This window comes from Miniopterus schreibersii, assembly GCF_964146895.1.
Source record: "Miniopterus schreibersii genome assembly, chromosome: 10".
Taxonomy (NCBI): Eukaryota; Metazoa; Chordata; class Mammalia; order Chiroptera; family Miniopteridae; genus Miniopterus; species Miniopterus schreibersii.
In genome coordinates this window covers 74,487,673-74,502,491 of record NC_138110.1, presented here as the reverse complement: position 1 = coordinate 74,502,491, position 14,819 = coordinate 74,487,673, and the positions used below count along the sequence as shown (strand labels likewise).

The 14,819-nt window shown below is 50.3% G+C and overlaps 2 protein-coding genes across 2 annotated transcripts in view; one reads left to right on the top strand and one right to left on the bottom strand.

The window, feature by feature from the left end:
• Positions 1–14,819, bottom strand: part of SLC24A3 (solute carrier family 24 member 3) — a gene marked incomplete at its 5' end in the record, with an annotated part of 322,397 nt that overhangs the window by 32,410 nt on the left and 275,168 nt on the right. Inside the window, 3 exons of the mRNA XM_081149048.1 lie at positions 197–250; positions 2,629–2,654; positions 11,696–11,770. Coding sequence (XP_081005174.1) covers positions 197–250; positions 2,629–2,654; positions 11,696–11,770 — 155 coding nt within the window. The remainder of the gene's footprint in view (positions 1–196; positions 251–2,628; positions 2,655–11,695; positions 11,771–14,819) is intronic.
• On the top strand, positions 6,223–14,287 carry LOC308562653 (uncharacterized protein). The gene is made up of 5 exons (XM_081149049.1): positions 6,223–6,364; positions 8,473–8,839; positions 10,591–10,642; positions 11,581–11,657; positions 12,806–14,287. The coding sequence occupies exons 2-5, from the start codon at positions 8,801–8,803 to the stop codon at positions 12,977–12,979; spliced, it is 342 nt and encodes a 113-aa protein (XP_081005175.1). The 5' UTR covers positions 6,223–6,364; positions 8,473–8,800; the 3' UTR covers positions 12,980–14,287.

Below are 14,819 nucleotides of genomic sequence, written 5' to 3'. Positions count from 1 at the left end.
GCATCTTTGCTCTTGGTACTATCAAAGCTGCAATGACTCTAGCAGGTGGCCGAGGGAGACAAAGGAGTCTGTGACACTATGCATGGAAAGCCAGCCAGGTCCCTGCCCTCTCCCCTGTTCCTCTTTCCACCTTATCACATAATGTTGAACACAGGAAACAGCCTTGGAAAAGAAACTAAGAAGGCGTTTTACTTACTTCATGATGACGATGTAGATAAAGTACATCAGCACAAGGACTAAAGACTCCCACCTGCGTACACACCAAGAAAGGCCGGTTAGAGAAAGTCACATGGGCACCGGTGCAGCACACCAGCCCGTCTTCAACAATGTGATTCACGCGGACGGCAGTTCAACCTGCCAACCACGGTGAGGACAAGGCAGGCCTGAGGACTGGCTACAAATATTCCCCGGACTACAGGCATTTTCTACCCTGCACACAGCTTTCAATGACCCTTCTCTTTCGTACTTGAAAGGAAAATGCTCCTTCCTCTGTTATTCTTACCCCTCTGCTCTTTGGCCTGAGTATTTGATGATCAGGTTTGGGCTCAATAGGATTCACGGTCCCTCTCCCAGTCCTTTGAGGTCTCCAGTTGACCCTTAAGTACATGTCAATTGCCTGCCTCCCCTCTAGCCCACAGAGCTGCAAGGTCAGGGCCGTGCTTGGGTCTGTGTTGTGTCTCGTTCTGGCCCAGAGCCTGGCCTCGGGGGGGGGGGGGGGCTTAGGAGAGTGTGGAATTGGACGGACTCTGCCTGCAGACCTAAAATCTCACAGCCCTACCCCCCTCGCCCCCCAGACACTCTCTACCTGCCTCTCCTGACCACAGCCCGCCCGCTGTCCCCTGAGGACCTGGTCATGTGAATGGCCTGGGTTTCTTTCTTCCTTTCCTGCAAACTTGTTTTGAACCACCGTCAACTGTCCCTGATCCTCCTGCCAGAGACGGTTCTTTCCGCGTTGGACAGCTAGTCCCCGCTCCTGCCTGGAGGGCATGGCGCCACCTTCCTGGCTATGTCCAGAACAGCGGAAGCTCACGGCCACATGACGCAGGTGGATAGTCCCCAGGCTGCATCCCAGGCTCGCCTTTCTCTCCCAAAGTCACAACCTGAGGCTCAAAGAGGAATGAAAAGACCACCCTGGGCCCTTCAGTTTTCTTGTTAGCTCCTCAGACTCACTGAAGACACAGGCCAGGTTCCTCTGCAGCACTGTGGGCGTTGCTGAGCCGTCGTAACGGATCCATGGCCTTGCTCTGCAGGCTGAACATACATCCTAAGAGGTGGGTGCTTTCTATTTTATATGTCTTTTGCGGCAGGTAAGTAACTGAAATGCACGCAACAGAGATTCCCCTGCCTTTTGCCTGCAAATCAAACTGCACTATGTTGCTAAGGCAGTGCCGTGGCTGTGCTGACTGTGCCGTCGGTCGAAGCGAGGAGGCCTCTGCAAGTTTTCCTGTGCTGCACTTAATCTCCAAGGACGCGGGGAAAATGTCACCACTCCATTTGCTGACCATGTCCGGGTGGGTCCCACGAGGAGGTTCTCCCTGACTATTTGACCTCTGAGCTGATGTGCTCCTGGGCAACTCCATCCCTTTCGGCCTACTGATCGCTGTGACTCAAAGGGGACTGCCTTCTTATTTTACGGATCAATAAAGAGGTGCCTGAAGGCAAGTCACCCCAGCTATCGCCTCCTCACCCTTCCTGGACACAGAAGAGAGTTGGCAAAAGTACCTTAATACCCTGCCATAGTGTATAACATTTACCATCAGTGTGATAAAGTGCCCCCTCCCTCCACTTCCAAATTCTGAGAGTCACAGAGATATCCCAGGACACAGATGTCCCTCTAACAAAGCACCGGCATTCAGTTTGCTGAGAGGGAAGCCTGGTGAACTCTGAACTTTGTTTTCTAGTTCATTCTTAGCTTTAAATAATCCAGTACCACACCCATCTATTCCTAAAATGCTATTTCACATGACTCTCCTTCTACAGATCAAGTGTTTAAAAGTTGTAACGAGCATGCACAACACACCCAACTTCTATTTCCATTTCAAATATATTTGACTTGCTCAGAGCCCATCTCAAAAATGGGAATTTGGAGAGTTGGCCCAAATACAAATGTTCCCATGTATTTAATCTGGGCAATTTTTAAAAATCTATCCAAAACCAACCACTGACTTTTTCAGAGCTCTAAGGTCTTCTGGAATGTCAGGCAGAACTTTGATGGGCTGAAGGTCACTGAGGTGTCTCCACCCCTGGTTCCCGAGGTGTACCTGGCAGGTGGACTACATCTACAAGGTCTGAGCACATGTCGGAAAGATCAGTCAAGTCTTTACCAGGGTGTATGTAGACCTGACAAATGGCTGACAGCAAAGTCCCGCCATCTAACCGAGATGATGAAGACATCAGATATCAGGATCCCAAACGGAAGCCCACCACCCCAGCCCAAGGGAAGAGATCTCTGCTCTGTGCAGCTGACTTAATTCCTTTACTGAAGTGGACAGAGGGTCCCTGAGAAATGCTACTTGTTCCAAACTGCCATGACATGTCCCTTTCTTTCTTAAACCCCATCTCTGGTCTTCGATATATTTGGCTCTGAAACATAACAAGGAATGTTGGAAGGGAAACAGAGGTACTTACCAGGAAACTTGTTCATCGTAAATGAACTGTGAAAAAAAGAAAGTATAGATTAGACACATGCTTGTGCACGCATGCATGAACACGGACGCTGTGTGACAGCCCGCCCTTGTTGCTGGCTTGGGGAGACTCGGAGTGGGGCTGGCCTGGAACACGAGGCCTGTGGGGCGCCTCCCCTCTATGCTGGTTCAGTCTGTGGCTAGTGTTCGTGGGAGGAGGTGTTGCCGGCAGACTGGGGTGGACATGAAGTGGAGGGGAGAAGCATCAGATCCTCCCATCCTTCCTGCAATTTCTGTCCCACAGTGGATTGGGACGGGAGCATGACCAGCCTGCTGTGTAGAGCAAGATGCACTGTAGGATTGTACGTCTGGAAGGGGTGTAGGCGCTTGGCGGGGGCTTCCACACACCAGCCGCTCTGGGCCACCTGGAAGGTGTGTGCACGTCCCTGGGCACCGTGTGGCACCTTCGAGCTTTTCTGGAAGCACTCAGACTCCTTTGTACTCAATACTTTTCTTCCAGCTGACCTATATCCTCAAAAGAATTTATTTTCCAAGGAAACTTGACATCACAACCAGAAGTGGAGAATCGCCACTGGCTGCCACCACACGCAGAGGGTAAACAATAAATGCAGTAACAACAGTGACTGAAAATCCTGGCTGCCCAGGCTCCGGGTCACAGGCCTGCCCTTTCATTAAAGGAGATTCGCAAGGGCTGAGCAATGGAACACACACAAGCACCAAATGGAGACTTCTCCTGACCAGTTAGGATCCAAAGAGAATACACAATAGGACTGAATTGATGTAAGTCCTAGTTCATATGTCATTTAAAACCATTTGTCATTTTTGGGGAAAGAAAAAAAAAGGTATAATTTAAGTCCTTTGATTTATACAGGAAAACTGAGTCACAGAGAACATGAAAAACTTTCTTGGGGTTGCTCAGTTTGCTGCAGTTAGTTCTAGAACTCAGCCCTGGCTCCTAATGTAGTGTCTCTATGTGACTTATTTGCCCAGACAGCCACTGTTGAAACTAAGTGGGTGCACCTGTCTGTCACTCAAGCAGGAGCCGAGGGCTGGCCAAGCCCTTTCTTTCTACACTCACTAGTATGACTGTTTTGAGTGTGATCACATCTGAGTGGCTTTTCATTCAGGGGCAGTGGCCCAATGGGAACTGTAAGGTAGAAACTTGCAGGACAGTCTGGGTGTAAAGTGTCATTACTGCACAGAGATGATAAAGCCAGCTAAGGATGGAGGCATGGCTTCAGTCCCCAGCGACGATACTAACCATCAGTTGCGAGAGATGCAGAAAAAACCACCACGAAGATGTGCGGGGTACAGACCAGAGGCCCATCCAACAGCCCGTCTCCAATGACCCCGGAGGCGCAGAAAGAGGGGTGAGGGGAAAGGGGCAGGCACACTTATTCGTAACAAGCTCTTACTTAGAAACATTCGAAAAGGTGTTGGCTTCATCGGGTCGGCCACTCCTGCCATTGTTACCAGGTTGAACAGATTGACACCGGATGAAATTGTCACACTACCATGGGAACAGGATTAAGGACATGGAAGAGGGACTGGGGCGCCCCAGGCTGGATGGCAGGGAATCCACTCCCTGGGAGGTGCTCACGCTTGCTTTTGTATAATCACCAGCTTTTAAAGAATTGTTGTCAAGAAATCACGGAACAGAACAAATACTTTAAGTTGGAAAATGTTTCCTATTAATTGAAGTTAATTTAATATCGGTCTTAGGCAGTGGGCTAGAACAATCGATTCGCAGCCACTTAGGAGAGCAGGAGATACTAGAGAGGGTTTATTAGGGCACCAATTTAATTTTCTGCTATCAGGGGAGGCAGGAGATACTCTATAACAGGAAAGTAGCTTTTATGTGTAATCTGATTGACGTGGGGGCACGGATCAATACGTCTTTAGCTATTACTTCAATGATCATATCAATGAAAAATAAATCAGAATGGGCTTAATTGTACAATGGATCCCAAACTGATAACAGAATTTACAGGGAGCACAATAAATCACAGAAATAGTGGGACAACTCTGGACAGCATAGGACAAGATAGGCAATCAACGGTGCAGCATCCTAGGCCTGAAGGCCAGGTGATGCCTATGGCCGGGGAGTTGGGGTGTACATGGTTCGGGGGGTGGAGAGAGAAAGAGAAATGCAGGTGATCTCACTAGGGAACTAACAAATGGTGCCGTCTGAAAACCTCCAAATAACTGACGCAGTGATGTCTCACCCCCGACCACTCAGCCAGGAGGCCTTAGCTACCCTGTGGCAAGAAGCAAACACAGTCTGGATTTTATGCCATTACTTTAAGAGGACTGGGTCAAAAAGTGAGAGGACTCAAAAAGGAATACTTAAGTGGGTAAAGGGGACTAGAAACCAGGCTTTACGAAAATAAATGGACAGTGGCTTGTTCGTGGCGGGAGAGGAGGTGGAGAGAGAGCTGCCTCCGGGCGTCCGGTGCTGTTACTTGGAGGAGGCTGATCATCTGATCGCCCCTCATTCAGGAGACTGCAAGTGAGGAAATGGGCATTGTTTGCAGAACGTTCCTCCAGGGGGTACATCCTTAAGAAGAGCTGGAATCAGCCTCCCTGAAAACTCGTAAGATGACAAGGACAGGAGACTCTCACTTGATGCTGCTGATGGTCAGAGGGAATGGGTTAGGGCTCCATGTGTTATTCCTTACATATTTTGTTCTACTTAATTCCTTTGAGACAAGTGTTGCATATCCCTCTGTATCTTCATGCTGTATTTGTGGGTAAAAGAATACAAAGGAACTTGCCCCAGCCCCGATAGCGGTCGTAGGCTACCCGAAATTCCCTTTAGGTCCTGTCTGGATCCAGACACTGCGCGCCAGTTCCATCGGCAACCACTAGGTGGCGGTCACACCACAGCCTTCACGCCTGCCTCTGCCAAGGCAGGGAGGTTGAAACAGTCAAAAGGTACAAATTCGAGCTATAAAAGAAATAAGTCGGGGCGGGGGGGGGGGACACGAAGTGGGTCCAAGTCCATTTCACAGCTCCATTAAATCTCCGGGAAGGAGAACAAACACCTCAAGACAGCCTCCCGAAGGAGCCTCCGGCTCAGCCAGAGCTGTCGCAGGGCAGGGCGAGGTCCTGGAGGCAGCTCCCGCCTGGTGTTCTGAGTTGGGGACAGGTGGGTCCCTCATCTTATGCCAACACTCAATTCTCATGATGCGCTGAAGTTGAGGGACCCGCTGGGTGCCCTTCGGGACTGACCCACTCTTTTCCCAGTCGGAGTTTTGAAAACAGGCCTTGGGAAAGCAGCTCCCTGAGCTCTGCTGCCTGCGTTTGGGGCCAGGCGCGGTGTCCGCCCCCCAGTGGCCACATGTGGGTCGTGCTGACTGATATCAGGGTCACAGCTTCGCTGCACATGGCTGGCCCAAGGACCTGCTCTCTGACCCACCCAGGGTTCATCCAAAGCTACTTTTGGCTTCGCCTAGAGCTCTGCTCGTGTTTTGCAGATGAACTAAATGGGAACACACAGGCGTGAATCTGAAAAAGCACTCTTCCTCCTGGCTTCAGAGAAACAATTGGGTACCATGGAAACCAGCCTTTCCGTCCTGGTGTCTGCTCTAGAATTCTTCCAAGAGATGCTGACATCCGGCAGGTGGATCGGTAGATGCTGGACCATCCCAGGGAACTGCTGAGGGCGTGGCACATTCCAGATGGACCAGTGGGGAAAAGACGAGTCAGGATTTGCCCAGGTGCGTGGGCAGGGGCGGAGAGGCCGGCGGGGCTCTGCAGGGAGGCAGGTGCGTGTCCCTGCATTGCATGCCGATCCCTGGGTGTGCTTACTGTAAGCTGTAACCATGGAGCAAGGTGGCTGCACGGCTGACGCTAAGATTTCGTAGCTTGTGTTATAATTACTGGCACTGTTAGAATTTTAAGCAGCAAAAATAATAGAAAATTAACACCATCATTTTCTTTCAAGAAACTGAAACCTTGAAAATCTCCCCTCCCTTGCTGGAAGAGAAAACTGCCCGCCCCCCGACCCCCCACTCGGCAGAGTGGAGATGCCCTCAGATGTGCCCTAACGGAGCCCTGACTTCGTCTGCTTCAGGGACCAGGGTGCAGGCAGCCTGGGCAATGGCGATCCCACCCGAGGAATCGGATGGAACACGCTGGGAAGCTGCTGCTCTGCACCGAGGCGGTTTGCACGGGAAGGTTAAAGGGAGTTGGGACATTAGCACCGCTGGCAGGCGGACTTGCCGGTGGGCAGTGGGGCTGCAGGAGGTAAGACAGTGACGAGCCAGAGGGACAGGGCCACGGAGGCTAGCAGGGGGTGAAGGAAGTCACCATATGACTCTAAGAGGTCTTTCTCTCAAAGAAAGGGCAGGATAAGAAAATTTCTGGATTACTTTACATCAGGTGTCTTAATGAAAGAGGCCCAGGAGAGGGGCGGGGGGAGCTTTCTCTTCAGTCTAAAAACATAAAAGTGCAGCAGACACGTTTCTCTAATGGCAGGTTGCATGGTAGAGAGGTAAAGCTGGGATGATTTCAAAGAGGCAGATTTTATTGGAGGGAAAATCTGAATTCTTTGCTGGGGTTGTGTAGAGGTATCATCTTAGACGCCTGCTCTGGTAAACCTGACCTTTGACAAATCCCTGAATTTCTGGAGCCTCAGCTTTGCCATCTGTCAAATGGGACTCCCATAATAGCTAGCTTGTAGAGTCACGAGAATTGAACTGGAAAATCATCAACAGACCCAGCATGGCATCGAGACTGTGCTTGTTAAAACGTATAGATGCCGTGAGAATGCAGGTCTGTTTTCTAGGGAGGAATTTGCTCTCCACAACTGTGCTATCCAATAGGATGGGCACCAGCCACTGTGGCCACACACATTTAAGTTAATTAAATCAACATTTTATGCCTGTGGTCTCACTTCCTGCATTTTGAGAGCTCAGTAGCCACATGTGCCTAGTGGCTACCGCACTGCACAGTGCGCCTAGGCCCCCTCTGGCAGCTGAATACCTGAGTCATCTCTCTTTGTCCCGACAGAATCCCCTCCAGAGGAGAGACTGCAAGGAGCCCTCCAGAGATAGAGAGGGCAGTGTCACCTCAAAGGAGCCTCACTGCTGTGCCAGTGCTCAGGGTGCCCTGAGGGCCTCCCAGCTGGTGCTAATGGCTCACCTGGCCTTCTCCAGGAGGACAGCGCTGGGAATCTGGATCTCTGAGCGAGCATCTAAGTTATCCTGAACCACCTCCACCGGAGGTTTCCCTTCCTTGAGGCTCACATCCCCAATCTCAAAGCAGAGATGTAGGGTAAAAATAAAGTACTCCTTTTAGGGCAGCTGTTAGGCTGGGATGTAATGAATCATTTGCATTTATGTAAATTACATAATTATGTAAATTACAGTAACATTTCAATAAGAGTCTGTGGGGCCTGCTGGAATTTGGAGCAAGGATAGGACTGGGGGGCTGGAGCTGTCTGGTAAAAGCCAAAGGGGGTTGTTATGGGGAGGGAGAGAAGCAGCAGGAGAGTCTGTGAGGATCTGGAGACTATTTATCAGGTAGATGCACACAGGGACATGCTCCAAAGAGCTCTGAATGCTCTAGGTCAAAAAAGTGACACTTCTCTTCTAGAGACCAAAGTCATGGGGCCACCTTCCTGGCCACATCCTGCTTCTCCAGGGCCTGAGGCTTCACTGCAGAGAATGTCACCAGGGTTAAAGGGGACACTTGATGGGGCAGGGGAAAGGCTCCAAGACACACACTGTATATTTGTGAAATTTTAACTGCTTTAGACAATAACACCTTCTTAATTTCTTCTGCTTTTTCCCTAAAAATCGACAACAAACACACTGGAAAACAGCACAGAGCGAAAGTCGAGTGAAAGCCGAGTACCTAATGAACTGCGCCCCTCGTCTCTGAGGTACCCGTTAAGCTCCGTTGGTTTCAGGGTGTATGTGCTTGTCTTACTCTAAGTTTTCCTTGTTGGCCGGGTGCAGCTGCACCGACGTCCGCGTTAGCGGTTCCAGAATTCAGGGAGTAACGACTCTAGCAGCACTCTCCTGGCCCGGCGGCCACGAGCATCCCTGGAGAAGTCATCTTTCCCACCTTTTGGATGCCAGGCCCTGTGGGTTGCCCTCCAGGCTCCTCTGCTGGGTCTGCAGGACCGCTTCCCAGGGGTGTGTACAGAAATGGCATCTGGTCTCGTTTCCTCCGGACCTGCCCTCTGGGTGAGTAAGCCCTTTATTGTGTCACCTCCGGGGTCTGGCAGTTCAGTCTTCCGAACAGTTCGGAGCCATAGAAAGGGGAAAACCCCCACCTAATAGTTAAAATAAATTGTCCGGACGGCTGGTAATTATTTGTGGCTAGAGGAAAGGCTTTTAAATACAGGAATTTTAAACGCCCATTGAGGGTCCCATGGGGAAGCTTAGTATCATATAAGGCAGGCCAGGAGAAACGTGATTTCGTTGCCATGACATTAGAGGAGCACGGAAAGAGGAGACCAGGAAACCTTGACAAAGAGATGGAGCAGTGAGAACAGCAGCTTAGCTGGGGAGCGGGGCGGACTGGGGGACACTGAGAGGCCTCCGCTGCTAAATGCCGCTAAGTGCTGAGTCTTCTGGGAATAGAATTGTTTTAGTCGTCATGCTGGTTTTAAGTTTCACGTGAAAATGACCCAGAGGACGAGCATCAGTCAGAAATTCAGGCAACCAAGCTGCCACTATGCCTTGCTTTTGAGAACCTCAAAATTTACTCCAGGAACAGTCACAGCCATGCAACAGACAGACACCGGGAGGAAACAGCGTCCAACCATATTCGAGGTCCAGGTTCTCCGCGTGCAGTGCGTGCTGCTGGAGCAGAACCCCCTGCGGAGGGGAGCAGGTCCTGGGTGAAGTGCAAACTCCGGGGTCCTGCCCCAGAACCTGCTGAGTTAAAATCTCCGGCTGTGCATTTTAAATGAGCTCACTGGGCATTTCCAGGGCACACTGAGGCTGCAGGAGCACTGGTTAAAGTAAAACGAACCAAGCCCAAGCCTTGAGGACCCAAACTTTACCTTTTCCATTACCTCCTAACAGTAGAGAAATGTAATTTTTCTCAAAATCACAGAACTCTAGCCTTGATATCTGGTCTTTAAACAGAGCTCTCCTTCAGGTAAAGACAAAGAATCCCTTGCTTTTGCACGGCGTTGCCATGGAGACGCAGAGCTGTGGACAGGTTGAGAGTCCCTCCCTCCACTGGGCTCTGTGATTCGCCAGCGCACGTGGCATGGAGATGGCTTTGCCCAAAGACCCCGCTCCAGCGAAGGGCACCTGCACCCTGAAGACGCAAACCCGCTGGACTTCCTCACTTAACCCATCATGAGCAACAAATACTTTTGTTTCATCTTGGATGTGCCACGATGAATTGGACAGAATATAGGTTATTTCACACACAGATCAGGAGGTGTCTATGCTGGAAACTGAGGCCGGCACATCTGCTCTGGGGAGTGGACATTGCCACGTGTTCCCAGCCACATTGGCCTGTGCTGCTCTGTCTCTTCACCCCGTCTTTCTGAAAGTGGTCATCTCTTCCTGGAACTCAGCAAAAGCAGAGAGCTGCATTCATCACACCACCCCCTAACCGTGTCTCTTTAAAGAAGAAACTTTCAGAAATTATCCTAAAATACCCTAAAGCGCACAGTGTGGTTCCTGCACCGCCGGGCACAGCTTACTGCAGAGAGCACCTGGGAGGTCTGGGCTCGGGAGCAGAAGAGTCTTCTAGACTTGGGGCGATCCTACCTTTTCGTGGATAATAACTGAGAACATGAACAGAGTCAAGTGTGTCCTTAAGTCTCCTAACCAGGAGCTCAACAGTGTCTTCGGGTCCAACAGCGGGTCTCCGAACCCTCTGCTGCTTGGGGCGGGTTGCACTCTACCAGTTATCAATGGCCCTGGAATGAGGGGACTGTGGCGCTAACCCAAGATCTTCCTGTGATCTGTAGGTAAGAAAACTAAGACCCAGGGAGACTGATTTCTCCACGGACATTAGAGCTGGTAAGTGGGGACCAGAGTCAGAAGTCAGATCTCCCATTTCAGTTCTGATTTGCCACTCTCCTGGACGGCTTGGTTGCCAAGCTATGGGGTTTGGTTTGTCCCCACGGGTGACATAGAGCCACAGACCATTTAAATAAGGGACTGACATTTGCAGATGTGCTTTGTAGAGACACCACTTGGGCGGTTCTGAGGATTGACTGGGGAGGGGGAGAGAGAAGGGAGGGGATAAGGGGAGGGGGTGGCAGTGACACTACTCATCACAACACTGACCTAGGATGAGCTGCATCCATTCAGGCTGGAGATGTAAAAAACCTCAACTAAAATGGGCTAAGGGGGGGACACACCGGGGAGATTTTTGCAAGATGAAGATCCACAGGACAGTTAAGCCAAATGGGTATTGTGGCAGTTGCGGGGAAAGGTCAGTTTAATCATTCCCAGGTTGGGTGGCAGGATAGGAATGGGGGCTGAGATATAGAAAGAGGGCCAGTCTTGGGAAATCATCCTAAATTGAGAGACATGTTGAGTTTGGGACATGAAGATGTCTAGTAGAGGGTTGCTAATCCATGACTGGACCTCCGGGAGTTGCCACTGTTAGGAGCACAGTGTAGGGGTGTCCACACAAAGGTGGCAGCGGCAATGGGCCTTGTGGGAAGAGCTGGGCTGCCCTGGGAGAGCATACAGAGTGAGAGGGAGACGTGAGGTCAAAGCCAGGGGCGCTGATGATGAAGGGAGCCACAGAGGAGCCCGCGAGGACAGGGAGAGGGAACGGTCAGGGGGCTCACAGGAAAACAGCAGGGCTCTCATGGAACCAGGTAACCACAGTCGACACTCCTATTCTGAGCACCAACGATCAGGCTAGGGTGCCGGCTGATCAAAGTAGCTGGAAGAGAGAAAGACGGCCTCCAGGCACAGACATCCATTCGCTCATTTGTCACCAGACTCCCTGAACCTGCTGCATGCAGAGGAGCCGCAGGCACACAACCCTGAGTGGCGGGAAGGGCGATGGGAGCTCAAGGTAAGGGAATTCCGGCGGGGCGTCCATCACACACTTACCACGATGAGTGCGACCACGGACAGCGTGTAGTAAATCGAGTCCCTCAGCAGGCACCAGGAGGAAAGAGCCACAACCTGAAGGGAAGGGGAAAAGACAGTAAGAAGCAGGACATCCAACTGTGCTAAGGAGAAAACGTGGCTCCTGGTGGCTCCTGGTGCCCCAGCCAGGAACAAACTAAAACCCAGCCTAGTAGTCCTGTCTCCTATCCTGGATCAGTCCGTCTGCCTGTCAATGTGAATTTGCAGAACATCTTGAGGCGTATTAGTCTGGACCTTCTGAAAAGCAGATGCCAAGATGGGATTAAACCTGCAATGATTTTGTTAGGGGGAGAAGCCCATGTGAGAAAGTGGGGAGCAGTCAGGCAAGGTGGGAGTGCCACCAACATGACTCGGTTCTGACCTGTGAAGGAGAGTGGGAGGGTGGGGTGGATGCATCCCAGGCTGCAGGGCAGGCTGAAGAAGGTGCAGGATGACCGAAGGGGGCCTTTGGTACACAGCGACCTGTCAGAGGAGTCCCGTGTCTCCCAGGAATGGGTCAGTCTTTGCACCCCTAACATCCCGTAAGGGGATGGGATCAGCGATCTTACTGTGTGTCCTTTGTCAACACTCCTAACATCTGCCACAGCCTGTGCTCCTGTGTGGAATGAAGGCCCAGAGCCACCCTTCAGAAAGGGCATGAGCAAACCCGACTGGCATTCCCCTCCTGGCCCCCTTTTCTTATCTCTATTATATGCCTGGTCTGGTTGGCACTAGACCCCTGGTTTAATCATAATTTTGAAAGACCAGTTTGCATACTGATCTGGCGAAAGTGTGGTTCTTGGGCAGCTGGGAGGAGTCCCTTTAAAAATACGATGGCTCTGCTGAGCCTATGCTGACAGGCACGTTGCTGGAAGCTGAGGCGGCCTTGGCAGCTGCGCCCAGACTTCCCGCAGGAGGAGGCCCCGCGGTGTGACAGAGGAGGCAAAGGGGCAGGGCTGGGCCTGGCACGGGGGGGGGGGAGCCATGGATGCCAGGGACAGGCTGTCATTTGGAAAGAAGAGTCATTTCTCCTTGGGGTGTTCTTCAAAGCCTCTTTTTGAGGAATAACTGCTATTTTTCTTTGCTTTGCAGAGTGTGTCCGCGTTGGCAGACCCTCACAAGGAAACCACGGAGCGTCACAATGCCACATTGGAGGTGCTCCCTGGGACGTCACTCCCAACCTCCTCCCGCCTCCCGAGAAGAGTGTCAACCACCCCGCGGCCACAGGGTACGTCTGGCTGCCTTTGCGCTCGGCCTGCTAAGTGAGAGAACAAAACAGATGTCGGCACTCAGCTGGACTGATGACAGGCACGTGAAGCCCCAAAGACAAGAGGAAAAGGGACTCCAGGGACAGGGCAACCTTGGGGGCCTTTTCTCCCCGACTGCTGTGCCAGGCTACAAAGAAAAGATCAGGCAAAGTCAAACCCAAGGCCTTCTGGATTCAAATAACATGAAAGATATGACTTAAACAGAACCGTCAATGAATGAGTGCAGTCTCTTTCCATTAACACGCTCTTCCACTTGTTATACGGACACTTAGCTATTTTCTGTTGCTAATTTTCCCTAACTAGGCTTCCTGTTTGCAGATCTGAATGACAGACCATGGGGTGTCAAGGAGAGGATGGCGCTGCAGAAGTCACTTTCGAGCCAAGGGAAGCATCTTTTACACTGTCGTCATTCTCTCCTTGCGTCGTCAGCTCTTAGAGCCTCTGGTCATCACCCAGCAGCCGCAGGCAGAGTAGGTTAAACTGGACGGCACTGCTCGCTTTCCAGTGGGTCACAAAATACGGTGAACATCTACTCAACCGACTATCATGAGGCAAATGGACTTAAAACATGTGGCAAATTTCAGTTCTGAATTTCTTTCAAAATCACTTGGGCTTCTAGTTAAAGATGGCAGGTGGCTCACATACTATTACGTTTGCTCTTTCTGTTATAACAAGATAATAGTAAAGGGATTTTTTTTTTTACAAAAACAAGACATAAACCTGTAAGAAAAAGAAGAAGACCTGATGAGAGCAACAACATTTTGGAAGCTGAAAATCAGAAGAACCAATGATTGTTCAGCTGGCAGTGGACAAGGCTCTAGATGTGGGGATGAAAGTCAGCCTGAAAACAGGGTAACCGAGAGACCGCTCAAGACCTTAATCCCCTACTTTCCGCTGTCACTTCAGGCAGACTAGTGACTGCACACCCCACACCTTAACAGAAAACAGGATGCCCAGCATTCAAAGAACAGGAGTTCCAGAAAACAGAGCAGTGGAAACAATCAAACAAATGCACTGAGGAACATTTCCAGAAGTTAAGGGCGAGCATTTTCTGAGTAAGAGGGCCCTCTGAGTGTCCAGCTCAACAGACCAAGAAAACACTATACGCCAAGGCATATCGTCATTAATTTTCAGAATTTGGGCACAAAAAAAGGCCCTAGAAACTGCCAGAGAGAGAGAGAGAGAAACAGGGTTATATACAACGGGTCAAAACCAGAATGTCATTTTATTTCTGAACAAAAGCACTGGAGGCTAGAAGACAATTTTGAAGATACCCGGAATTGTCCATTAAAAGTAAGTGAAGATTAAAAAGAAAAGTTTGTCTGAAAAAATTTATTTCCCATACACCCCCTTCTGAGACAGCTACTTTTGGAAGATGTGCTCCACCAAAATAAGGGAGTAAACCACTTGCTACATGAAAGTATGTTACAGTAAACCATTGCACCAGATAAGAAAAATCTGTAATAATAAGTGAGGAAAACTTCCAGAATAGGGAAGGAAGACCCTCTAAAGACAGTAAAAGGAGATTCCAAAATTAAACTTCTGCAGCAGGCTTAGGGAACAAGCTAGCCAGATTAGAGGTCAGAGGACTCAGAAGTAGTAAAGCCAAAAGCACAAAATTAATGGAATATCTGGTAATTCTGAACCCATGGAAAGGAGGTTAGAGAGCTCTGGGGACAGAACAGAGAAAACTAAGCAAATAAACGAATAACAAAAATGTAATTATAAACCACAGGGGAAGCACAGACTTGTGCAGGAAAGGAAGAGAAATGATTATGTATTAATGGCTTGGCCATGAATAGTGGGAAGAGTCCTAATAAACTAAGCATAGATAACCA

Coding starts and splice junctions, on each gene's coding strand:
- LOC308562653 (XM_081149049.1), top strand. CDS start 8,801: ATGGCATCTGGTCTCGTTTCCTCCGGACCTGCCCTCTGG. Junction 10,643..11,580: donor CTCCACGGACATTAGAGCTG/GTAAGTGGGGAC, acceptor ATTTGTCACCAG/ACTCCCTGAACCTGCTGCAT. Junction 11,658..12,805: donor AAGGGCGATGGGAGCTCAAG/GTAAGGGAATTC, acceptor TTTGCTTTGCAG/AGTGTGTCCGCGTTGGCAGA.